This window comes from Thamnophis sirtalis, unplaced genomic scaffold (assembly GCF_051295495.1).
Source record: "Thamnophis sirtalis isolate CommonGarterSnake01/CBP01778 unplaced genomic scaffold, rThaSir2_p1.2 scaffold_14, whole genome shotgun sequence".
Classification (NCBI taxonomy): Eukaryota; Metazoa; Chordata; class Lepidosauria; order Squamata; family Natricidae; genus Thamnophis; species Thamnophis sirtalis.
The window spans coordinates 22,338,173-22,364,704 of NW_028261394.1; the positions used below are offsets into that span (position 1 = coordinate 22,338,173).

The 26,532-nt window shown below is 45.9% G+C and overlaps 2 protein-coding genes and 1 long non-coding RNA gene across 4 annotated transcripts in view; 1 reads left to right on the plus strand and 2 right to left on the minus strand.

Annotated features, from left to right (window-relative positions):
• Positions 1-2,767, plus strand: part of ZNF598 (zinc finger protein 598, E3 ubiquitin ligase) — a 29,161-nt gene extending 26,394 nt beyond the window's left edge. For both annotated transcript variants that reach the window (XM_087728935.1, XM_087728936.1), the window contains exon 12: positions 1,396-2,767. In XM_087728935.1, the coding sequence (XP_087585061.1) occupies positions 1,396-1,758 (363 nt within the window). In that variant the 3' untranslated portion in view covers positions 1,759-2,767. The remainder of the gene's footprint in view (positions 1-1,395) is intronic.
• A 1,138-nt stretch (positions 2,768-3,905) lies between these two features.
• LOC148042734 (uncharacterized) lies at positions 3,906-6,030 on the minus strand. The gene is made up of 2 exons (XR_015698455.1): positions 5,340-6,030; positions 3,906-4,145 (listed from the first exon to the last, which is right to left on the minus strand). It is a non-coding gene; the product is annotated as an uncharacterized LOC148042734 (long non-coding RNA).
• On the minus strand, positions 6,031-26,329 carry SYNGR3 (synaptogyrin 3). The gene is made up of 4 exons (XM_014067238.2): positions 26,114-26,329; positions 11,218-11,455; positions 8,357-8,499; positions 6,031-7,531 (listed from the first exon to the last, which is right to left on the minus strand). Exons 1-4 carry the CDS (start codon positions 26,210-26,212, stop codon positions 7,319-7,321), a joined length of 693 nt encoding a protein of 230 aa, XP_013922713.1. The 5' UTR covers positions 26,213-26,329; the 3' UTR covers positions 6,031-7,318.
• Between the last annotated feature and the right edge of the window lie 203 nt (positions 26,330-26,532).

Sequence of the window (26,532 nt, forward strand, 5' to 3'; positions counted from 1 at the left end):
AGACCCAGGGAGGGGAGGGAGACTTTTGCCCTTGATCCTGAGCAAGATCTGTAAGCGAGAATCTGACCTGTCTGCTGAGGAGGAGCCATGCTTCAAAGCGAGGCCTGGCAGGAGGCATGCGGTTCTCCGTGGTGTGGGTGACAACGGGGAGGACTTCTCCCAAGCGAGCCTTTCTCCACGCTCAGGTGGTGATGCCCCTTAACCTCAAGAGGAGACGGAGAATGACAACTACTGGGGCGTCTTTCACCTGATCACTAAGGTAGAAACTAGGGATTGGCCCAGAAGTGATGGTTAAAACTAAGAGGGACCCTCAATAGCAGGAAAATTTGCTATCTGTTGTTTTTATCTGCGTCTACTTCATTAAAAAAATAGAAAGCGATGATGTGCTTCAGATTTATGAATTACTTTGTAAGTAGGAGAGAGTTGAAACTTTGACATGCAACAAACTGCAGTTGGGGATGATCCGACTCTTCCTGAGTTCAATACATAAAAGGTTCTAGAAGCTCTCAGGATTGAGGCATTCGGATTCCAGAGAGGATCAGAAAGCTTTTTTGCTTGCTTTTAGTGCCCTTGTCTGCTTGGTTTACCTCTTGGTCTTGTCTTCCTGACATTGTATTCCAAGAAATGGCTGAGGTTTCCATGGCAATTGATCCGCCCTGGTCCTGGCCAAGACCCAGCACACAGAGACAAGCAGCTGTTTAACCTGCAGGACCCTCTTCACCTCGGCTGCGCTTTGTCCTCTTTCTAGGGGCTCAGCATCTTTTTTTGTATTGTGGCACCCAGAGCTGGACCCAGTATTCCAACTGTGGTCTCAGCAGTGCAGCCTAAAGCGGCACTAACACTTACCGTGATCTTGGTTCTATTAATACTGCCCATGTGACTGCATTGCCCTTTTTGGCAGCTGCAGTACACAGCTGGCTCGGACTGAAGAGGTGGGCCACTAGGACTTCTGGATTGCTGTCGTGCCAGGTAACCGTGTATTCTATACCTGTGCGTTGGTTTTTCTTGCCTAAGTATAAAACCTTCCTTTTTGCACCACTGAATTGTGTTGAATTCGATAGGGCCCAGTGTTCAAGTCTTCTAAAGTGTTGCCAATTCCTTCACCCAGCTTAGTGTTGTCTACAAATTTGATGAGTTCGGTTCCCTTGCTTTCTCCTGCTGGAATTGCCAAATCCTTATGCAAAGTGGGAGAAGGATCTGTTACTGGATGATTTCCTTGGCTATGGAGAAAAAACTTCCATGGGATCTCTCGTCTTCATTCTTGCACGTAGGGATTGTGTTTGTGATCTAATATGTTTGTGCCACCACAGATCTGAGCTTCCCGTTTGTGTTAGCGCCAATTCAGGCTTAGCTTTTTTCATTTCTTTTTCTTAAATGTCCAATTTCCCTTCCTAGGGTCTGATTTCAGCAGAGCAGTACTACAAAAGCTGCCAGGAGCTCTTGGGCGAGAACTTCAACAAGATCTTCAATGAGCTCTTGGTCCTCCTGCCAGACACAGCCAAGCAACAGGAACTGCTCTCTGCTTACCAGGACTTGAAGGTCAAAGCTCCAGCTGGCTCCTCCTCCCCCTCCTCGACCAGGTCCAAGAAGAACCGAAAGGGGGTCTGGCACACAGAACCGCCTTCTGATCTTGATTGCTGCGTCTGCCCCACCTGCCAGCAGGTGCTGACCCAGCAGGACCTCGTTTCTCATCAAGCCCTGCACCTGGAGGAGGAGGAGTTCCCTTCCTTGCAGGCCATTAGCCGGATCATCAGCTAGCTGTCCCAGGTGACCAATAAAGTTAGTCTCCCTCTGAAAAGTGGCTCTTCTCAGGCAGGTTCTCTACCCAGGGGAGAGGAGCCAGCTGTGTGTGTGGGCCAAAGGGCCTCCTGACCTGTGGAAGAAAAGCAGGGGGAATTCAATGGTGACAGACTAAAGGAAGACGTAGCTGTAATAGAAACCTGGGGGCAGTCCTTCTCCCCTGCAGAATAGGATGGAGCAGCAGGGCGACGGACACTTGGTTTACTGTTGTGGATAAGAATTTAACTCCTAGCTGGCCATAGCAAGGATGCCGGGCAAAGGGCGGCGGCTGCTTTCTGAAGAGGGGAAGGTTGGGGTTGGCTGCTGAGAAATAATGAAGAGCGGCTCCCGGGGTCTGTCCAAAAGGATTCCAGAAGATGGGAGAGAATAGTGACAGGTTTGAGCAAAGAATGCCGTTTGGCCTTTCTCTATCCTTCTTTCCCTCATTCTTCACAGTGTTTTGCATAGAGGACTTTGTGGCTTGTCTCAGCAGGAAAGAGTCCTCAGGCAGAAGAGTTGCCCAAGAACCCAGAATCTGTTGCTCTCAAGTTGTTTCTAAAGGAAACCTGGGCCCTTTTGTTCTCTTAGACTTGCATGCGGGGGAAAGGTACCATTCAGTGCTTTCTTTACTTCTCACTGTAAGTGTAGGTTTCTGTCCAGTGATGTGTGAGTTCAGTTATTTCCATGGTCTTGAGTGCTCGTGGCTCATTAAATGCTGCTCAGCAGTGACCCCTTCCTGATGCCTCAGTGCCATCCTGGTATGTTCTTGAAAAGGGCTGCTTGCCTGGATCTCCGCCCCAGTGACTTTGGATGCCCTGAGTGTTGCCAGCTGCTATCCATGAGTTCTGTCCTGTTCCTTCTCCAGACCATCTCCAGCAGCAGAGTTGAGTTGCTTCCATAGAAAGGTTCTTGAGACTGTAAAGTTGGTCAGAGGCTCCACTAGCTCTTTACATTCAAGAGTAGACATTATAAATATGATTTACGATTTTCTGTTGTGTTTTTCCTCTCTCTTCGCTCTGTCTTCTCCCCCTCTCTCCCTCCCCCTCCCTCCCTCTCTCCCTCCCTCTCTCTCTCTCTCTCTCACACACACACACAGAACCACATGTGAGTATTCAAGACCCAGCACAGGCCCCTTGAATTTTCATTTTGTGTACATATATGTGGCATATAATTGGATTGTGCTACTTCCCACTGCTTCTATTTAAAGAGGGAGACAGACGACAGAAAACATTTGATGTCTTGCGAAGCAAAAAGTACAATCTACAGATCTGCGACATTCATTTTTGTGGGCTGCCTTTAGTTCCTGAGGATTTGGTGTTAATTTTAAAGAGCAAAAGTGGTAGATTCGTGTTTTTTAAAATCACTATTTGCAGAGCACTTTGCTGTAGCAAGTTGGTCGTTGAGTTCCAAAACTGAAGCGAACGTTCTTTTATGTTGGCAACGCTTGTAAGAAGACCTGTAGCCTCAATCTCAGACAATCTTATTTTGTCTTCAGATGAAGTTCAATTTACTGTTTCTGAGTCTTAAAAGTTGCGTTTTTCAGCCAACATTTTCCAGTCATTTCCACATTTTCCCTGCGACTATAATAGAACGCAGGGCTCCTTTCAACTTCAGCTAAGGCCTGGGACTGCAAATCAGCTCTCCTCTCACCCGTAACTTATTCATGGATCTCCTTTGCCACTCCACCCCCACATTAGGCCTGTTTCTACTGGCAGGACATCCCTTTTTCTCCCTTCCTGAATGTCCTGCGGTGAGACTGTATGTGGGGGTCCTGAGGATTCTGTGGTGCTGTTTTTTGCCCCAAGCTCCTGCTCCTTTAGGCTCTCTCTTGAAAGTAATGGCTCCCGTTGCAGAGTTTTCCCATTGAGCACGAATGGAAGACAAGGAAGCTGCTGCTCCTTACAGTAGCACCCCCCACCTCAGTCTGACTGGGGCTCTTCATGAGAAGAAGAGCCATCAGCCTCAGTCTGGGTAGGACAGCTCAGTTGCCCGGCATCCTGGAAGGGATGACATAAAAAGGAGCCCTGCTGGCCTGAGAGGATGCCTCTCAATAACCCTGCGCCAGGCATTTGGATCACCCGGTGGCCTCCCTTCCCCAGGAACATTTTGACACATTTCAGGCTCTTCCTTTTAAGCTCTTTATTGGAAAATAAGTTGTAATCGCAACACCAACCATTAAATTAGCACAATCACAGACTAATCTGTTGTTCAAAATGTATAGCTATACTTATATACATAAAAATGTAAACATTAAAAAAAATCACACGGTCGGCTTTTCTGTTACAGTGCATGTTGGATGACTTCAAGTGACCACTTTTTTCCTGCTGTTGGTGATGAATGGAAGCCTCTTTGATCTCCGAATTAACCTTGACAAGAAACAAGGAGAAGCCAAAATGGCAGTGCAGCAATTCCGGACTTTTCTCTCCCCTCCAACCAGACCTCTGCCAATGGGGATGGTTTGGCCGACCACAGAATGGTTGCCGGGGTTAAGGAGAACCGGAACCTGCTTGAGGCAGAAATCCAGTCTAGGGAAATGGGTTGCCTGCACTGCCTGAAATGATGGAGGGTTTCTTGCTGGGGCAGGAGGAGGCCAAAAGGGAGGCTTTTGCAGCTGGGATTGATCTGAAGGGAGAATTAAACTGCTGCTGCTGCTGCTGCTGCTGCTGCTGCATTAACAAGGCAGAATCATCCCTGAAATGCCCACTGGCCCTTTGCTGGGACATAGAAGGGGATGCTGGGTGGGCTGAGGCTGCTGCTCGGGAGTCCCAAAGGGCTCCAGTTCCACCTGCTTTGGCCGTGGAGCTCCCGTGTCACTCCCTGGAAACTATCTCCCTCCTGGAGTCCTGATGGTTTGTGTCGTCCTGGCCGTCCATCCCTGCAGTGCTCTCTGGGACAAAGGCAGGTGGAGAGAGAGCTGAGGGAAAGTGGAGGCTTAGAAGGAAGGGCCAGCCTCTCTCGCCCCTTTGGCAGTGGCCGAGGGCCACAGGACCTGGCTGTAAATCCTCCTGCCTGGGGAGGGTGAAACCCTTTGGCTTCTCAAGAGCAAATTGGGTGCACTGGAGCTCTCCTTTTAGCACATTCTTTGGGAAAGTGACAACAGCCCCACAAAAGAGTTTTAGAACTGGGACAATCCTAACATTTCAGGTTATGTTGGGGGTGGGGATTGTTCAGGATAAAAACAGCCATTTTCATCCAGTTAAGGAAAGAATTGCTACAGAAAGCAACATGGCTGCTCTGACCCATTTGCTGCAGGTTTGTGCTGAGGAATTGTGCCTGGATGCCGTCAGCCGCTTGGCCCTTGCTGGGCGTGGGGAGGGGGATCCGGAGCTCCCTCATTTCCAGCCTACCCGCAGCTGCTTCCAGTACAGTGCTGGCCCAGCCACCATCTTTTGATGATCTAACTCCATCCCCCCGAGCCAGAATCGGGCTGAGGTGGGCGCAGTGGAGCTTCTGGCTTGAGCCAAGGCCATGATTTGGGATTAGGCTGGCTTTGCTGCTACACACACACACACACATACACACACACAAACACACAAAACACCGTGTGTTCTAGTCCACACCATTTTCAGTGTCAGCCTTGAGTTGTGAATGCTGCATAACACATTGACACAGCTTTGTCCAAGCCACCGAACCAGTTCCCGCCTCTCCCCGTAAGCTCTGGAGGCTGAAAGGAAGGGAATACATGCGTAGGCAGCACGTGCGTACATTCAGAACAGTAATCTATAGCACATGAACAGTGACCGAGACGTTTCTACCACTCCACAAAACATAATCGCCCGTTTTTTCTTTTTTCCTTACAGTTAGCACAAGGGTAGTCTGAAAAGGGTTTCTTCATAGTTAGGAAAAAAGTACACTACTGAACAGACATTTATTTCACACGTACAACCGAGAGAAACATTTAAATATTTGATAATTCTGCTTCTGAGTCTGCATGGTTTCTTCCTAAAATGCTGAAACACAAGTTTTGTGAGGTGCTAATATCGCAGTGTTCTCTCTAAGGAAAATACTGTATTGCTTCAATTCTACCCTGTTTTAAAAACATCTTCAATCTTGCACTGCTTTTGAACTGCCAAGGCTGCCTTGATCACCTGGCAGAATCAAATCTGGTGTGCTTTAAGGCTGAAATATGTCCACGGCCATTTTAACAGTCCCTGTGAAAATTTAGCGTATTGATTATTTACTATTTCTGTTTGATTTCTGCCTTTCCCACTCCCAAGATATCTGAGGCAGCTAAAATATACATTATCCCACTTTCATGGTTTTTTGCACTTGGAATTATATTATAAATACTTTTTCTTTGAAACTTACAAAACTTGTCCCTATGAAACTGTTACTTGAGTTGCAAAGGAAAGGGAGTTTTCTCAAAGCTTATGCCAACATGTATCTTTGTTTCAGAGGAAATCATAGGTAGCCTCAAATGAGATGTGGCTTTTTAAAGGAGTGGGAGGAATAACATTTTTGTCTCATTCATGTTGAAAAAGAGCATGCCAAATGTTAGTAATCTTAACCACTGGGGGCCACCCAGTGTCTGGAATCAAGACTCTACTTTTGTCTTTGAATATCCTCCCAACTTTCCCTCCCCTTTCTGATTTCTCAACAAGAAGATCATAGGGGCCACCAAAACTTGAGATGGCACCTAAGTTGGCCAAATGCTACATTTCGTGCTGTTGAAGGACTTTTATTGGTTTGTTTCCTGTCTGGAACAAGGTTTAGTTTTTGGTGCTCAAATTAAATAACAAAGTGTCCTGGAATACCAGAAACACGCGTGCAGCATATGTACATATTTATTGTCCTAAATATAGCACTTATATACACCCAACTATACATCAGAGAAGATGACCACAGCTATTCTTTCTGGTAGTTTAATTTGGCACATTCCTTTTTAACAGTTCTAAGTTCTTTCTAGGAGGAAAGAAAATTGAAAAGGAGGGAAAGAGAAGACTTCTAAGAGTGTCTGGGAGAACTATTATTTTGTGATTACCTTGGAAGTACTTGAAGTACCAGCTGGCCAGGAAAGATGGGCACTCTATCTGGCTGGTCCCTTGGGTATTCATGGCATCTACAAACAAGGAACAGGGCTTTGATCACGCAGTGGTGGCTGCCATCTTGTTTTGGCGGGGCACCCATACCGCTCCAGCACCCCTGTGTCTTGCCAGGGTTTTTGTGCACTTGCAGCCAAGTGTCACATGAATAAATGCCACTGCAGTCAGGGAAATGGGAGTTACAGCTTTTCTAGAGTTTCCTGCTTAGAGGGAACACTGTTGCCCTTCTCTCTCTTTTTAAAGTAAAAATATCCTTGGACAGATAAGACAAGAACCACTGTACAGAATTCACTGCACCATTAGCTAAGAGTAAGTTTAACCCAGCACATAACTCACCACATGTAAAAAAATTAAAAAAAGGAAAAGGAAAGTACTTTTGAATACACTTGCAACCAATCTGTTGACTATACTTGCATCTTGTGGTATGTCAGCCCATTTTTCTGGGTCTGGTTTCAGTTTGCTCTGAAACCCCATTTGCGGGAGGGTCACCTGCCCCTTCAGTAAGCTGGCACCTGGTAACCTTTGGGGCTGGTGTTCAGGGTCTCGGAGAATGGTGGGCTCTGATAGGTTTCTGTGCTTTCGATGCCACCGCTGGTGGGAGGGTGTCCCGGATATCCTGCCATGGGATCAGGGCCAAACTGATCCGTGGCAAAGAGAGACATGTCAGTCCCCATCCGGTATCTTTGGAGGGCTTTTATGGTCAGGGCAACCTGTAACAGCAAAGAGAACATTTAAATTCTGTTTTAGGCCCAGGACTCTTCAATATCTTCATAAATGACTTAGGTTAGGAAATAGAAGGGGAACTCGAGATTTGCAGATGACACTAAACCAGCAGGAACAGCCAACACCCCAGAAGACAAACTCGGGATCCAAAAAGATCTTGACAGACTTGAACAATGGGCCTTATCCAACAACATGAAATTTAATGTGGAGAAAAGCAAGATTTTAGGCAGGAAAAACCAAAAGTACAATTACAGATTAGGTGAAATCTGGTTCAAAAACAGTAACCATGAGAGGGACTTTGGAGTCCTAGTGGACTATCACTTAAACATGAGCCAGCTTTGTGTGGCAGCAGTCAAAAAAGCTAATACAATCCTTGGTTGTATAAACAGAGACATAGAATCAAAATTATCTGAAGTATTAGTACCGCTTTATAAACCTTAGTAAGGCCACAGCGGTATAGAAGTCTTAAGTGCTATTGCTATCTATATCTTGAACTTATCTGAAGCCCCACCAGGTCTTGTTCACTGGAGTTCAGACACTACACAAAGCCCCCAAATATTAAACAGACTTGTGCAATCAGAGCCCCAACACATACACACACACACACACACACACACCTATACATCATATGGCACAAGTATGTATACCATCTTGACTTTTTGACACACATGCACCAATACACATACAGGTGTCTTGTCAGGGATCATGAAGGGTATAAATATAGCATTTTAAAACATTAACTCTTAAGGCACAATTAGCGCCTGCAAGGCTACCAGCTCTGGGCAGGGGAGCCCAGAATGTGTTATTCTTACCCAGGAGATGATGGAGAAGAAGGAGAAAGCAATGGCTGCTCGGGCAGCATCCCCTCCTTGTGATGCCCCTTTGCTGGCAGGGGTGCGTTGCCACTGGTTGGCCAGAAAGCAGAACGCCACAAACCAGAGGAAGGACCAGAAGCCTGTCGAGCAGAAAAAACAGTCAGCACCCCTGTTGCTTGGATACATTTCAAGGTAGACCAAAGAACTCCTGGAAACAGAACCGCTCAGAGCAGACTTTGCAGTGCCTAGGAGGGCTGCTGGCATCCTGGAGGATCAGAGGAGAGCAACTATCAACTGTGGAGTTGTCAGCTTCACGTCAGAGCAAGGCCCTCTTTAGGTGCACTTAGACAACATGCTCCAATGAAGGAGACGAAGCAAAGGTTTGTGGCCATCAAATGGTGCCTGGCTCCCCTTCTCTCTTTGGGCAGAATTTCTAACTCGGTAGCTCAGAGGATGTGTTTAGACATGGCATCACTGGACCTTTGTTGTAGCTCCTCTAAATCTCTCCTAAAAGTCTCCAGGCTAAACTAAAGTGTTGTTAGGTGCCCCCCCCCAGTTGTCTGAATGAGGACACCCTGTGCCTCCACTTCAGCTTTGAGCGTTGTTTCCAGTACTGCGCTGCCCCTCTCAGTCCTGGACTCTGTCGGCTCAATTGCCCATCAGTGACCTGGACAAGGGATCGGAGGGGATGCTGGTAACGTTTGCAGGTGACTCTGCTGAGAAGAGTGGCTAAAGACGTTGACAAGATCAAAACCTCCCATCCTGGGCCGAAATGAACAGAGAGGAAGGGGAGGCCCTGGGCTGCGGTCTGCCCTGCCTTGAAGAACGGCTGGAGAGGCAGGTGCTCTCTTGGGGTGGACAGAGAGGAGCAGGGAATAAAGCAGGGCGCCCTTCCCTGCCCTGGTCAGACCCCATTTGGAACACCTGCTCCAGTTTGGGGCACCCCAGTTCAGATGAGCAGGGACAGATTGGAGGAGGGTTACAGGAGACTGGGAGGGAAATCGACCCCTGTGAGGAGCAGTGAATGCCCCGACTCCACTCAGCCTACAGAGAAGGACTCTAAGGGCAGGTGTGGGAGCCCCCCAGCAGATATCAGCAGGGTTGCTTATCACAAAGGACACAACCAGACCGCAGCTAAAAGCCCTCAGAAGGAGGTTCAGGCTAGATGTCCGGATAGCGCAAGCTGTCAGCCAGGGAAAGAGAGCCACCCCATGGAGACGTCCGCTCTGCGAGGAGGCAGAGCTCTGATCATGCCCACCGTGGGGGCCTTTTTACCACCCCCACTCTGTCTTGCCCTCTGTGTTATTTTTAACAATACTGCAACATTCTTTACTTAGAAGTTCTACTCCAGGCAGTCCTCGACTTACAACATTTCATTTAGGGACCGTTCAAACTTACAATGGGAGTGAAAAAAGTGACATGACTGTTTTTCACACTTATGACCATTGCAACATCCCCACGGTCACGTGTTCAAAATTCAGACGCTTGGCAACTGGCATGTACTTATGCCAGTTGCCCTGTCCCAGGGTCACGTAATCAGCTTTTGCGACCTTCTGACAAGCAAAGTTGATGGGGAAGCCATATTCACTTAACAATCATGTTACTAACTGCAAAGATTCACTTAACAACTATGGCAAGAAAGGTCATAAAATGGGGTGAAACTCACTTAAAGAATGTCTCAGCAACATAAATTTTGTGGTCGTAACTTAAGGACTGCCTGTACTGCTTTGTGTTACAATTTGGAACCTGTCAGATCCGCCAGGCTCAGCTTGGATCTCAGAGGCATCCTGCCATCCAGGTCTGGAAATAAGGCATGGAAGGGCAATAAAGCTTTGTGTGCACATGATGGGAAAGAGGGAGGGGGGAATGACAGGTGATAAGCTCAGAACCAGTTTGTACCAGCATCCAAGGCCAGGCAGCCTGAGAAAATATGTGGATTAACCCAAAACATTTCAGCATTCTCAAAACACTTTAGCGAGTTCTGATTGGCTGAAGATGAACTGGTCTGTATCCTTTGAGCGCAGGAAACTCAGAGCTTGCCTGACTTTACTGCAGTCAACATCTCTTAGTAAAATAACCTTTTGCTTCAACCAAATGGAGTTGAGGGTCTTTCTTTCCTAAGGGACCAGATTGGGCGGGTCTAACATTAGGAGAGCTCTTGGGTTCCCATGCTCAAAAGAAGTCTGACTAAACCTTTGCCTTATCTCATCAAAAATAAAGGGTCCAAGGACGGACAGGAAGGTCCTGGGTCTTGTTGATCTGCAGCCCTCTTGGCTTCCCAGTCTTCCTTTCAATTCCAAGGCAAGTTTCAAAGCAAAAACATCCCCACTCTACATCATCACCCATGAATGCAGCCAGCTGGAAAACACCCCCAAAGGAAACGTAAAAGCCATTCCCAAACGCCTTCAGAATACACTGAGAAGATGGAAGGAAGAAGGAGGGAGAACATCTGAGAAGTTGTAAAACAGATTTTAACACAATAGTTTTATTGCCTGGACTAACTGTTTTTGCTTTTCTTTGGTTGGATTTCCATCAGAATTGAGCAGGACTAAACATCGTCATTCCTTACACACCTGCAATTGTTCAAGCACTTTGTAAGACACACTTGTGCCAGCCCACCCGGCCTTTGTCCATGGGCAATGTGGCATAAAGCCATGCTCACTGGATTCACCAGGTGAGGCTCATGATGTGTGATTTAGCCTGTTTCGGCTGTTATGCAAAGCCATGGTCTTGTTTGTTTTGGCACCATATGCTATGTGGATACAAGAATGTTTGGTGAACCCAAGTCTGGGTTGATTATGTGGTGTGAACCAGCCCCTGCGTGAGTCAAACTCCTCGCCCCATCCCAGCGGACATACCAGAAAAGCCAAGGTCCAAGAGGACAATGCGCTTCCTGTCCTTCACACTGCTGATCTGCTGGAAATAGAGGTCCATCACCAGGAAGAAGCTGCAGGCCAGGAAAGCCAGCAGCCCTATTGCGATGCCATAGTTGCAGGCTCCTTCATTGCTGTTGAAAATGCAGTGCAGCACCGGGGACGTATCTGTGTTCACATAACCCTCATTGATGATGGAGCCAAACACCACAATAGAGAACACCTGCAATGGGGGTGGGGGGGAAGGAAGGAAAGAGAGGAACAAGGTGAAGTTGAAACCTCAGCTCTTTCCAAAAGGGTTCATATTATACCATGTTTCATTTCTGGTCCATCCTCAAAACAACTTATATAAACCAGAGAAAATATGCTAAAACATATCAAGAGAGGATCAAGAATGCCTGTATCTGGAGAAGGTCTCCACTCTCTGATTATTGTACAAAACATATGTCTCAAGGGGGGAAGGTTTCAGAAGGGAAGAGTACAAGTACAAGCTCATCCCTATTAAAATTTGACCCGATGAGAACAGCGCATGCCTCTAGGACGGGGGCAGGTAGAGTCAGCCCAAAGCAGGTGCCATCACCCTGCCTGGGTCTTCTCAGTGAGAGATGCCATTCACTGATGGTCAAGGGGAGAACAAGGCACTTTGTGGAAACAAGATTAGGATGGATTATTTTAAAAGCAGATGTTAACGTGCCCCCTCCACTTTAGCCTTGCTCCATGGGGGGGAAACCAGGAGGGGGTGTCAAATCAAGAGGTGATCTCAACCCCATGATTGAATATTACAATCACAGAACCTAAGCCTTGTATGTGAATGCTGTGTACATCCCATGTACCAAAGGCTTTGACATGGCCAGCATCCTTCTTCATGGATGTTCCACCCTGCCCGAGGCCCGAGGCCCCTGGCCTTTTCTATTCTACAATCCAAAAAATCAGCCCATTAGCTTTCAGAACATAAGAAAGGAAAAAGGAGATTTACCGGAAATCATGGTGGAAATATTAGCAAAAGCACTTGGAATAGAGAAGGAAGAGATGTTGATGGGGATAGACGAAATTTATAGAGTACAGACAAACTAGGTGAGGAGACATAATTTACCAAAGGAAATACATGTTAGATTGGTGAAAAAATCAATCCGGGATGAAATACTGAAGAAAACAATTGGTAATCATAAAGCAAATGCCAAGAAGGGTCAGAGAAATGTGAAGACCATATCAATTTTTTACTTCAAAATTAATCAAATATAACATCAACTTCAGACAGCTGATACTGGAAGGCATCATGGTCTTGTGGCAGGATAAAAGACACAGAATAGACACAGTGGACAAGGTGGAGGAATTCTATAATCCATATGTTGTAGTATCAATCAATATGTAGTAATGAAGAAGAAGAAGAAGAAAGGGAAGAAAGGGAAGAAAGAGAACTGAGACTGGTAGAAAAAGAAAAGAAAATATTACAAATTAAAGAGAGGGGAGATGGAAAAGAAGACAAGATGGAGAACTATGAGAGAAGATACCATGAACCAGTGGTGGGTTCCGGATCCCGTTGCAACAGGTACAGTTGCAACGGTGCCCGGCGTCCTCCACATGAAGGGTGCACGCTTGCATCGTACCTTCCAGTGATGCCTCCGCAAGCCTCTGTGACACTCCAACTGCTTGGTGGAGCATCGCACAGGGGCTGTACATGCCATGCCCACGCGCAGAAGCACCGAAGGCTTTAAAGGACAGGTAAGGAGCTCAGGTAGGCAAGTGGGCCCTCCGGAGCACCGTACCAGAACTCCAGGCAGGCTCCGGTACACCTGTACCAGGGAGTACCACCTGCAACCCACCACTGCCATGAACCAAAAGAAGTTAGAACAACAAGAAGCACAAACTGAGGTATAGATAGAGAAATGCAGGAAGACTCACCCTTAAAAAGAAGGAAAACATTTAATAAATTAAAGAGGTTAAACTTGGATATAATTGCAATACAGGAAATCCATATAAAAGAAAAAGAAAAACTACTGTTAGAATATACCAAACTAGGGATCATATATGCCTCATTAGCACAACAAAAAAGAGAGTAGTGCTATATATTAAAGAGGCGATTTCAGCCAAGCAAATTTATAAGGGTGAAGATGGAAGGATCCTGATAGTAGAGATAGAAATAAATGAGAAAAAAATTCTATTAGTAGAAATCTATGCTCTGAATAGAGAACAAGAGCAATTTTATATGAAATTGCATAACATTATTTGTGATATAACATGACAACATTTGTATTTTGGAAGAGTACAATGCAATAACTCATTAAAAATTAGACTATAAAAGCAATAAGACAAAAAAAGGGAAAGAGAAGAACTTTACCAAAAACTTTTTTTAAAATGGTGGAGGAACTGAAAATAAAAGACATTTGGAGAGAGAGAAAACAGGGTATAAACTAATACACATACTACTTGAATAGACACCAATCATGGTCCAGAATTGACATGCTCTGGACATCACTAGAATAGCAATCAGACATGAAGGAAGTTGAAATTGACGTGAACCTCTGGGCAGACCATAACCCCATGATAATTAGTTTGATAGGGGAAAAGAGGACAACAGGGTGGACATTGAAAAGACCGATTTGAAAACATGAAGAATTAAATTAATAATGAATGGAGAGGTGACAAAAAAGTTTAAAATTCAGAAGAGTAAGAGGCAAGGGTGTCCTTATCCCCATTGTCATTCATAATGACTCTAGAAGTGTTAACGAGGATAATATGGAAAGAAACACAAATCAAAGGTCTGGAAATTAGGAAAGAAGTTTATAAATTGCAAGCATTTGCAGACGATTTAGTTTTTATTCTTGAAGAACCACTAAATTCAGGTTTGAGGCTGATGAAAGTATTAGAAGAATATGGAGATGCATCCGGATTGAAAATTAAAAAGATAAAACTAAAATGATAGTTAAAAAAACATGCCACTCCGCCCGAGGCCCCTACCTCCCTACGACCTATAAGATCTCATAGATTAGGCCTCCTCCGTATTCCATCGGCCAGCCAGTGTCGGCTGGCAACCACAAGGAGGAGGGCCTTCTCAGCAGTGGCCCCGACCCTTTGGAACGAGCTCCCCGTAGAGATTCGTACTCTCTCCACCGTCCAGGCCTTCCGCATAGCCTTGAAGAACTGGCTCGCCCGTCAGGCCTGGGGATAAGGACTGTTACCCCGCCCGAATGTAGTATGCATGTTGTTTGCTATTTTATTATGTGTTGTAATCTCAATGTTGTATTCCCCCCTCCCTTGGTTTTCTGTGAGCCGCCCTGAGTCCCCTCAGGGAAAAGGGCGGCCTACAAATACAAATAAAACCATAAAAACCATAAAAACCTTTTCTATTGATCTGCCCAACAGTCAGTCTTTCGCCAAATGCTGCATCAGGATATCTTTGAAAACCTTCTCTCCTCCATGGGGTGAAGTTCCAAAGAGCATTTTAAAGAACCACAGATGGGTTTCTAGCATAGGCAGCAGAAGCACCCAAAGCAACCAAGAGGATCTTCAGAAAGTCCCTGGGGCCACGGGACAGGAGGACTGGCAGGCTTTCTGACAGAAGAGACCGGCAGGGCGTGGAAGCTGCTTGGAAAGAAGCCCTGGGCGGCTGGGAAAAGCCAGGGCCTTGCTGACTTCTGAGTGGAGGAGAGCAGATATTCCAGGGCAGTAACAAGGCAACCTCAGTTCCCCACAGAAAGCCAGGCAGGATGGAAGACCGTTACTCTGGGGATGAGGAACCAGGAGGACTCCCAAGGGGGAAACATCTAAGAGAAGACAATGGACAGTTGTCCATTGTGGCCAGGATAACCCAATGAAGATGTCTAGGCAAGTCAGAGAGACTTGGTTCCCTTTTGGAAGCCAGGAGAACTTCTAGATTCTTCCTCAGAAGAGGAACGACAGAAGAGGGAGGAGAAGAACAGGGAAGCTTGAGGAAAGGTCCATAAGTTAGAAGAAAACAGACTACGGTCAGCACAGGTGTCCTTGGCCACAATTCTATAAGCTAAGAGTTGGAAATAGCAATGAAAAATAAAACCAGGGAATTTTGCCCCCATCATGCAAATCAAGATGAAGTCGGTTTCAAGCCTCCCCTGCTGTGATGCTTTTCTCTCCTCGACTTCCCTGTCTGCACGCTCCTCCGGTCAGAGCTCCTGCGCAGCCGAGCTTCCTAGCAGGACCACAGCAGAAGCTCTCAGGCACAGCAAAGAAGCAGCTCTGGCCTAAGGGCAGCTAAGGGGCTCTGGACTGTGAAGGGGCTGCCAGGGATCAAAAAGCAACACACGAGCTGTTAAAAAGTGGAACACCTGGAGAAGAGGACTGCCCGGAAGAAGGAAATACTGACCAATACTGTCCTCCCAATGGTTAATATATGAGAGAGGCCCTCGGGTCTCCTATTCTCCATTCCTTTTTTTTTAAAGTTTTTATTTTACACACATAAACACATCAACAACAAACACATGACTTAGGACAACATAGGAACCAAAAGTTCCATCAAAAACCATAGGGCAGTTCCGTATTGGTTTCTTTGCAATTAGTATTTTCCCTTTCTATAATTAGCTATTCATAACCAAATATTGCTTATCTCTAATGTGCTATATATACATACATACAATTCCAGGTAAACATGGTTATTCTTTTTCTTTGCCCATCTTATACTATTGTTATTCCATTTAAGAAATTATAGAGTACAGTTTCGATTGTATTGATTACCATACTAAGCCTCTATTATGACACCACCTTATTTTCTTTTTCTTCTTTTCTCTCTCCCTTCCTTCTCTACTTCCTTCCTACCTCCTCTCCTTCCCCTTCTTTCTTCCCTTACCTCTCTCCTACTCTTACCCTCTCTCTTCCCCCTCCTACTCTCCCTCCTTCTCTTACTCTCCCTTCTACCCACCTTTCCTTATCTCTTTCTTCTTCCCTTACCTCTCCTCCACTCTTCCTCTTCCTTTCCTACTGTCTCTCTTTCTCTTTCTCCCCTTTCCATCCTCCTCTCCTTTCCCTTCCTTCTTCCCTCCTTCCACTACTTCCTTCCTCCTCTCCTTCCTTCTTCCCTCCCTTTCTTTTTCTATTGTTACTGGTGTCTCTTTCAAATCTCAGTTTATGATTTCTTGGAGATGGTATTTCCACAAACCCATATAATGTCATATCATTTCTTTTTTTTTCTTTTTCGTTCTATAGTCTATATACCAACATTCAGTCCATTCAAATTTATCGAGATAATTGTTATTTCTTGATCATCTTTAACTGGGGTTGGGTTTTTTTGCTTCTGGTTTGTATCTGACTTTTCCCTTTCGCACGTTCCTTCTCTGCTCTCTCTATTTCATGCCTCTGTTCTTCTCTCCTGTTTCTTTCGTTATGTTCTGATGTTTCTTCCTCTTGACCTCCACTTTCCAATTCCTCCTTGTTTCCTTTTTCTATTTCTCTCTTGCGGGCCTGAACCTTGCTGTTCTCAAGCAGAAGAATTTCTGACGGAGATTCCTGTTACGTATGGACATACGTTGTTTAAATTACATGTTTCCACATGCTCACCAGGGATTGTGGCCTTTCCGCAGATGCCAGCAGAAAGGCTACATTGCCAAGGCGTGCATAGCATCCCAGCCCACCCCGTCCCATCCAAGACCCATTGTTCCGCAGGGGAGACAAAACAACCCATGACCCAGCCAACAGTGGAGTAGGTGGAGAGAGGAACAGCACCAAGCTCAGAGGGAGATCCATCACACCACTGTGGGCCACTCAGATGTCTAGGAAGGAGAAAAGTTTCATGCCACAATGACCATTGAAGGGGGACCATGCAAGATGGAGCTGGACACAGGATCATATTTTATGATCGTGTCCTGGCAGACCATTAAGAAATTGAACCCGGAAGGAGAAAGGAACTGATGTCGTGACGATATGATGTGTGATCTTGGGGCTCTGGAGATCGCAGCCGATACTTTTGCCACTAGATGGTCCATCTGGACCTAAACCGTCCCAAAGAGATGGTGACAGGGAAGAGTACATCTTGCTGATCTCAGGGACATTGCAAAGTCCCTGATTGATCCAAGATAATCTCTTCTAGTCAGTGACAAAAAGCACAGCCTCAAGCTGCTGAAGTCGGGACAGCTCTGCAACGGAAGGAAAAGCGGAAAGAGAAAGTGTGTTCATCTGGTGAGGAAATTTTATTTTTATAAAAGACTGCCCAAAAAAGATTGAAGTTAAATTAAATTGGTAAAGAAAAGGAAAAAAAGTGGCGGAATTAAGCATTCTTGGACAGTGTGTTATCTTTTTTTATTTTATTTTTTCTATCGATGGAAGTTTTGTGAATATTTTTTACTTTTTAAAGTGAAAGTTTCAGATTTTCTTCTATTTCTTTTTTATCTATGTATTAAATTTTTTCCTTTACTTCTACAATATTGGTTGGAATGGATTTTTTCTTTTTATTTGGTTTCATTTAAGAACTTTATTTCTTCCAAAGCCTGAAAAATAAAGAAGATTTAAAAAGTATATAAAGAGGGTAGCAACCTTAGAGGGAAAAGAAGTTACACTGCCACTTGGAGGTTGGAGGTTGAGAACTGGAAACATTGCTTTTTCTTTGTTCCCTTTCATCATTTTGACCTTGCACTTCAAAGGCTTCAGCTTGTTTATAAAGAAGGGCATGGATTGTTTGGTGCTCTCTGGATGCTTGTTGCTAGCTGGAAAAAAGCGAAAACAAAGATTTGTTTTTAAACTAGAGTGGCAGTGTTTATTAATTGCAAGATGACACAACTTCAAAAAGAAACCATAACACTACAATAGATTATGTCGGCAATTCAAAAATTATTAGAAATAACAGAGAGAATTGAAAAGAGATTTGAAAATTTTGAAAATATAAATTTTAATGTGGCAAAACCTGATGGAAAATGGAAGATACTCAGCAAATAGAAGATATTCAGCAAATGGAAAAAGTGGAGGCTGGAGTTCTAAAAACCCATGGGGGGAAATGAACAAAGAGGCAAGATAACCGTAGATATTGACAGTGAACTGAGTGTGGTTGGAGATGGAAAGAGCAGAACAAGGAAAGGGAAGATAGATGGAAAGGTGCTTTACTACAGATTTCATGGTATAGAAGAAGGAAAAAGAGAAGAATGGATGGACTTAAGGAGAGACATTTTGACCAAAACACTACTGATAACCAAAGATAAACTGATTAAGGAAGCTGATGGAGGGTTTCAAGATTTTACAAGATATGTAATAAGCAACAAGTTGCGAAGAGAAGTCCAAACAAATTTGATTAAGGAAATAACCAGAAGATCAATTCCACAAATGGCAAAAGAAATAGGACTACACTATTACTGAAAAGACACAGGTTGAGATATGAAAACTACTAATAAAATACTAGTCAAATTTAGTTAAAATTAGAGCATTATGTTAAAAATGTAGTGATAATTATAAAGGTAAATTAGGTAAATAATTGATAATGATAATAATGTGTACATATGTATTGGTTTGATAAGAGGAAATTTGGTATAAATTTTTAAATGGTGAAAAAGGGGGGAAAAGTAAGTTAAACATAGTTAAACTAAATGACTGATAATGATAATAATGTAATAATTTGTATTGATATGATAAAAGGGAAATTTGGATATAAATTGTAAACAATGATTAAGAGGTTTAAATGTTTTTGTTAAAATTAGAGCATTATGTTAAAAATGTAGTCTTAATGCATAAAGTTAGATGAATAATTGATAAGGATAACAATGTGTATGTATGTATGTATGTATGTATGTATGTATGTATGTATGTATGTATGTATGTGTTTGATAGGAAATTTGGTAAAAAAAATTAAATGGTGAAAAAAGCAAAGGGGAAAAAAGCAAGTTAAACAGTCAAACTATCATTAAATAAATGACTGATAATGATGATAATGTAATAATTTGTATTGACAGGATTAAAGGGAAATTTGATATAAATTGTAAACAATGATTAAGAAAAGAGGTTTAAAAACTTTGTAAATTTGTTATAAATTTTTAAATGGTAAAAAAGGGGGAAAAGTAAGTTACAGTCAAACTAAATGATTGATAATGATAATAATGTAATAATTTGTATTGACATGATAAAAGGGAAAATTGGATATAAATTGTAAAAAAGAGGTTTAAAAATTTTGTTAAAATTAGAGAATTACGTTAAAAATGTAAATGGATAAAGTTAGATAAATAATTGATAAGGATAATAATGTGTATGTGTGTGTGTGTGTGTGTGTGTGTATGTATTGGTTTGATAAGAGGAAATTTGGTTAAAATTTTAAATGATGAAAAAAGGGGGAAAAGTTAAATTTAGTCAAACTATTGCTAAATAAATGACTGATAATGATAATAATGTAATGATTTGTATTGACAGGATAAAAGGGAAATTGGATAAAAGTTGTAACAATGATTAAGAAAAGAGGTTTAAAAACTTTGTTATTAAACATAATTATTTTTTTATTTTGAATGGAATAATGTGATTGGATGATATTGAAAATAGATAAGGGAATGCCACTATGTAGTTCTGTTTTAAATTTTTGAATGTTTGTTATAAAGGGATGTTAAAACAACTATAGTCATATGAAGGATGAAGTATGATGATAACAACCATATATAAATATATATGATGTAGATAATTTGATATGAATTAGAGGTGATGACAGGGAGGGATGCACGAAAACTCTGTGTAACCAATTGACACACTTTCTACAACATTGTAATGGAGGATGATTTTATTTGTTTTTATTTTTAAAAAAATTCAGGGGAAAAAAATAAATTGAACCCGACAGCCAGCAAGAAGCTGCTCAAACCACCAAACATCCGGCTCAACGACTACCAGGGGAACCAGATCGAGTCCTAGGAAGCATGGAGGTCAAGGTGGTGTTCCACGAATTCCAGGGCCATCTACCCCTCACAGTCAGTGCCAGCCACCGACCATCCCTACTGGGAGTGGAATGGTTCAAGCCCCTGGGGCTAAACATCACTGGCCTGCATCAAATCTCAAGCCATGACCTGGATCGGCTACTGGCAGAGTTCACGAACGTCTTCGATGGGGGCCTAGGTAAATATACGGAGAAACCCATTTCATTTAACCTAGACCCCCATGTAACCCCCATCAGTCTCAAACACCGAAAGGTTCCCTTTGCTCTACATCCCAAGATGGATGAGCAATTGGACAAACTAATTGCCCAAGGAATCCTTGTGCCAACTGACCACACAGTATGGGAAACCCCAATAGTCACCCCCGTGAAGCCAGATGATTCCGTCCACCTCTGTGCGGATTACAAGTGTACACTGAATAAGGCCTTACAGCAAAGCGCGTACCCAGTGCCAGTTGTGCAACATCTGTTGCATTCCCTAGGAAGCGGGAAAATATTAGCAAAACTGGACCTGGCCCAGGCATACCAACAATTGCCTGTGGACAAAGCTACCGCAGAAGCACAGATGATTGTGACCCACAGGGGGGCTTTCAAATGCACCAGACTGCAGTTTGAAGTCAGCATAGCCCCAGGACGGTTTCAGTGTTTAATGGAGTGGCTACTGCAAGGAATCCCTGGGGTGGTGCCATACTTCGAAGGCGTATTCATCTCAGGGGACTCCATAGAACAGCTGATGGAACGCTTGTGCGAGACTTTGGGGAGGTTCAAGGAGAAGGGACTTAAAGTGAACCCAAAGAAATGTAAAATTGGCTTGAGGTAGGTAGAGTTCCTGGGATACAGAGCTCCAAGCCTTCTTAGGACTATTGAACTTTTGTAGTATTTTTTTACAACAGAAGGCCATCATTGCTGAGCCGCTGCACAAGCTCCTGGGAAAGACAGCGCCATGGAACTGGGAAAAGACTGGGCCTTTGCAGCGGTAAAAGAGCTCCTATCCTCCAACAGCATGCTCATCCAGTTCAACCATACTTTGCCAGTTCGGATCACCTGTGATGCCCCCCCCCTTCGGAATAGGAGCGGTCCTCAGCCATCGCCTACCGGATGGATCAGAAGCTCCCATAGCCTATTACTCCAAGATCTTGACCCCAGCTGAACACAACTACAGCCAGATTGACAAGGAAGCCTTGGTTGCAGTCGCAGGGATCAAGAGATTCCATGAGTATGTATATGGCAGACATTTCGAACTCATCACAGACCATAAGCCAGAGCTGGGGCTCCTTGCCGGGAACCAACAAACCGTACATGTCCCCAAGGATGACCAGATGGGCCATTTTACTCACGGCGTACTACTGCGAGCTGATCCACCGCCCAGGGAAGGATATCAGCCACGCCGATGCACTCAGCCATTGCCCATTACCGGAGCTGGTAGAAGAACCCACCACCACGGTACTGCTAATTAACGTCAACCCAGCCAATCCAGTCACTGCCAGGGACATTGCCGAGTACACACAAAAGGACAAGGGGTTGCGAAAGGTTCTGAACTGGGTGTTGAGGGGGTGGCTACAGGAGACACTGAATGAGGAGTTCCAGAGCTACCAGAGTAAGCAAGCTGAACTATCAACTATCAAGGGTTGCTTGTTGTGAGGGGAGAGTCATTGTACCCTAGATGCCGTGGAGGCAATCCATTGAAGCCCTCCACGAGGGTCACCTGGGGATAGTACGGATGAAGGCAATAGCAGTTAGACTTATATACCGCTTCATAGGGCTTTCAGCCCTCTCTAAGCGGTTTACAGAGTCAGCATATTGCCCCCAACAACAATCCGGGTCCTCATTTTACCCACCTCGGAAGGATGGAAGGCTGAGTCAACCCTGAGCCGGTGAGATTTGAACAGCCGAACTGCAGAACTGCAGTCAGCTGAAGTAGCCTGCAGTGCTGCATTTAACCACTGCGCCACCTCAGCACTAGCCCGGAGCTACATCTAGTGGCCCAATATGGATAAGGACATCACGGAGTGGGTAGATCCTGCCAGGAGACATGACCAGCCCCACCCCAGGCACCCATGCGAGAGTGGGAAGCAGCCAAGGGACCGTGGTCATGCATCCACATTGACTTTGCGGGACCAGTAGAAGGACAGACGTTCCTGATCGTGGTGGATGTTTACTCCAAATGGCTGGAGTTCGTTAGCATGCAATCAATCACACCACCATCAGAGCTCTCCGGAAACTTTTTGTGACCCACGGCCTACCCGACACTCTAGTCTCCGACAACGGCCCCCAACTGACCACCAAAACAATGGACGCATTCCTTGCAGAGCAAGGGATCAGGCATGTTCTCATTGTCCCATTCAATCTGGCAAGCAATGGACAGGCCGAGCGAATGGTGAGGCTCACAAAAGAAACCTTCACCCGGATAGGACCAGGAAGCTGGCAGGAAAAGGTCAATCAATTCCTTTTCACCCAATACATCAACCCCCCATGCAACCACCAACAAACGTCCAGTAGAGTTATTGATGGGGAGAAGTCTGAGGTCCAGATTCGACCGGTAACACCCGGCCTACCTTTCAGAGAACCCCCTGGATTCCGCTCCACCAACCTGGGAGTTCAACATAAACAGCCAGGTATTCGCCCACAACTACACCGGGTACCCAATTTGGCTGGCGGGGCGAATCGTGGCCGTCACTGGGCTGAAGTTGTACCGAGTGGAGCTAGAGGACAGACGAATCTGATGGAGGAATATTGACCAGCTCTGACACTGCCTGGGGGATGCTGAACTGAGGAACCAGGGCGATTGGACCGCACCCACCAGCTCAGAACATCTCCTGGAAAACCCCAGGTCTCCACCCCGCGGAGCATGCTCAACCACCAGCCAGGAAGCAGATGGGCAGGAACTGGCCCCACCAAGCCAAGAGATCAAGGGACAACCATCCAATCCAAGCCGTGAACACATAGCTACATCCAAAGCCATCCCACGAAGAAATGGCATCTCAGGAGCTGAAGGAACCAGGCTGGAGCTTGCAGGGCAAGGAGCTCCAGAAGGTTCTTTCCCAGGCAGCTGGAGGAACAGCAGGCTCGACCGCACCGGCCCAGCTCTGAGGAACAAGTGATCTGTGCAGGTCAAGTAGGAGACTGGCATGCCCCACCTACCTGAAAGACTACGTCAACTACGTAGGCAGGGGATTGGACATTGTTCATTCTAGGAGGGGATGGGTGTTACGCACGTACGGACATGTTTTCACATGCTCACCGGGGATTGGTTGCCCAAACCCCTAGAAGTTTAAACTACTGTCATTGGCCGGCTGGTCTGCCAGAGCTCCTTAAAAGGTGAGCTCCAGCAGCCCAGCCGGCAGAGCACAGTCACTTACTCTTGCAATAAAAAGTGCTGAAACTCACTCGCGCCTCTTGCCTGCTGCTTCTCGCCGACCTAACAATTCCAGCTTGTGAAATTGCTAAATTTGGCTTCCTTCATCACTTGAGCTCAGTGAGCATCCACATCATGGAAGCTCATCTACTGCATGACTCAAGTTATCTTTGCATCTTGTGGCTGAGAACAATATCCTTAAGAATCTAATAAAGTCCCCAGCAAAATCCTTGTTGGCAAGGTAATAAACTTTGTACTACACATAGTACTAATGCAAAGTTCAGCAACAGCAAGCGAACAATTCCATATGACACAGAGAAAGCTTCAGGCCCTGCAGAAACCATTTGGGTGAAGCAAGGCTGGGAACAACACACCAGGGCTCTGGGCTGCTCAACATTACAGGCCTCAAAACACAGAGGTGCTGCTTACCCAATTTGCAGCTGCTGCAGCTCTAAAAAAAACAGACAGCTTTACAGAAGAAGGGTGGGCAGACTGGTGCCAACCTTCCCCAAATATTGATGACTTGGCTGATTTTAACTTGATTTGGGAGACCAGTCACTTGCCCAGAAAAAAAGGGAAAAACCCAATCAAGCTGATGGAAGTATTTTGAGGGGAGCAATCTTATTTATTTCTATTCTGATAAGCAGGCATTCAGGGAAACGGTAACGGCCATTTTGGAAGCTCAGCCATTAATAAGCCCAGCCCATGGCAGCCATTTTGTGAGAGTGCCCACAAAATAGAAGATAGCAAGTGCTGTTCAGAAACGGGCAACCAGATTCAGGAGGTGGGTGGGTGGGTAGGCGAGTTAAAATGAGGGCTGCTTGCTTTATAGCCTGACTCTGGCAAGAGGATCTTTCTAGATTTGATCAGCCTCAACTTGCAGTTGCTTCTGAGTGGCCAGTTCCTTTCTGGGGCTGCTGAAACCCCCTAGATTGCACCCTCTTTATAGGTGCAGCCTGAGCAGGGCACTAGTATGAACAAGCTTATCAAACCTATTTTATTGGTTTCTACTGACCCTCTCAAAGTACTGAGAGAGGAACAAAAACTAAAGGCTGAAAAGGGGATATTTAAACAATAGAGCCCCTGGTTACAAACGGGTTGCTGTTCACACAACACAGAAGCCTTCAAAAAGGTCACTCTGTTACTGTCACGGATAATTGTCTTTCTTTTCATGATCATATATCATTTCTCCCTCTCCCCTGTCCATAAACACCTTTATTTTCCAGAAAATAATCCATACCTGAATAAGGCCAAAACATTTAAATAGGCCAGGGAAAGGTCAATGAAGTATTTCTCAGTCTTGGCAACTTTAAGCTATGTGAACTTCATCTCAGAATTCCCAGCCAGCAAGCTGAAGTAGGAAATGCTAGTTGGGGAATTCTGGGAATTGAAGTCCACACATCTTAAAGTCTAAGCGTGAGAAACACTGGCCTGGCGACTGTATGTATTCAAATCTACTCGGCTCATTTTAATCTGGTTTATCATATTGCTTAGACCCATCCCAATTTAGTGCATTCATGATATTGTTAAATAATAAAGAAAATGGGTTAATTAAGGAAATGAGTTTCCTTGTGAATGTGGTCTGAGGAAGTGGAGAATATACAATACTTTGTGTATGCTCAGATGACAGCCTCCTCTAGATTATATTTCAGTCTGAGATTGCACAGCCAAAGAAGATTATAAAGGAAAACCTGTCTTCAGAGTCCTGTATGCTTGTGAGAGTGTTTCTCCATTGACTTAAAACATTAAACTAAAGATTACAGGTTTCTCCAGCAGCAGCAACAACAATAACAACACACACATCCTGGTCTTTTTTCCATATAGATTTTCAATCCTTTTCTTTTTAATTATCTTACTGGTAGTATTTCAGATAATTGCCGGTAGCATATCAATGACATTACCTATATGCCCACCGCCTTCCTCACCCAAACAGATTCGTGGGAATCACTTCTGCCCTTCAAAAGAGGCAGCACAATCGCAGCAGCTTTGGGGGCCTCGGCAGGAAAGCCCACCTAAGGCGGGGAGGAGACCCCAGGAGAACCGGCCTCGCAAAGGAGGGGCCGGGGGCTCCCATCGCCGCCGAAGTTGGGCAGGAGAGCAGCTCTTCCCCGGCGGACCCCGTCAAGGTGCCGAGCCCGCTCCCCCGAAGGCGGCCGCTGCCCTCCTTTCCCCTCGGACCGGCGGGAGGCCTCGTTCGCTTCCCCGCCGCTGAGCCGGCAGCCCCGAGACGGGAGGAGCCCCCTCGGCGGAGAGGCTGCCGGCCGAGATGCCGCAATCGGCGCTTCCGTGGCGCCTGGCTTCGGGGATGGCGAGCAGCAGGGTCGGGCAGGGCGGGCTGGCACGGCGGGGACGCCTGCTTGTTGCTCCCAAGGCAAAGCGTGGGGAGGGGCAGGGGAGGGATCGGAAGACCTGCAGGGGACAGTCGGGTGGCTGGAGGAGCGGCGGGAGGCAGCTGGCCGGCTCTCCCCTTCTCCCATCAGTCACCTGCCCGGCTCCCGCTTGGCGCCCCCCAAGGACCAGACTGGCTGCGGATGATGGGACGAGGAGGGTGCCTCGGAGCCCCCGCGCCAAGGAAGGCGAGAGGAGCCAAGCGGCCCCCGCGCTGTGGCGTCGCTCCCTTTCCCGGGGGCAGCAAAGGGCTTCGGGGGCGGAGGAAGGGGCGCTCTTACCCCGGCGAGAACCCTGAGGAGGGTCTGGGGCCGCTTGGCGAATTCCGCGGGATCCACCGCCGCGCCCGCCCGCCCAGCTCCGAAGGAAGCGCCCTCCATCGTCCCGCCGCCGCCGCCGCCTCGAGCTGCGAAGGCAAAGAGAGGAGGGGGCGGCGGCGGGCAGGGACGGGCGAGCTGGCGCCACCACCTGCCCGCCCGCCAGCCGCGCAGCCCGCGATCCTGCTGGCGCTGCCCTAGCCGCTCCGCATTGCTCGCCCCCGACCCCGCGCGTCCGCCCAGAAAGGTTGCCCCGACGCGTCTCTGCCCACTTCCCACGTTCATGCCGACGCGAGTGGAAGATCTGCACCGAGCTAAACCTCGGCGACGCGAGGCGGAGGAAAACGGCTTTTCATCGGCCCCACCAAGCTAAGACGCCGCCA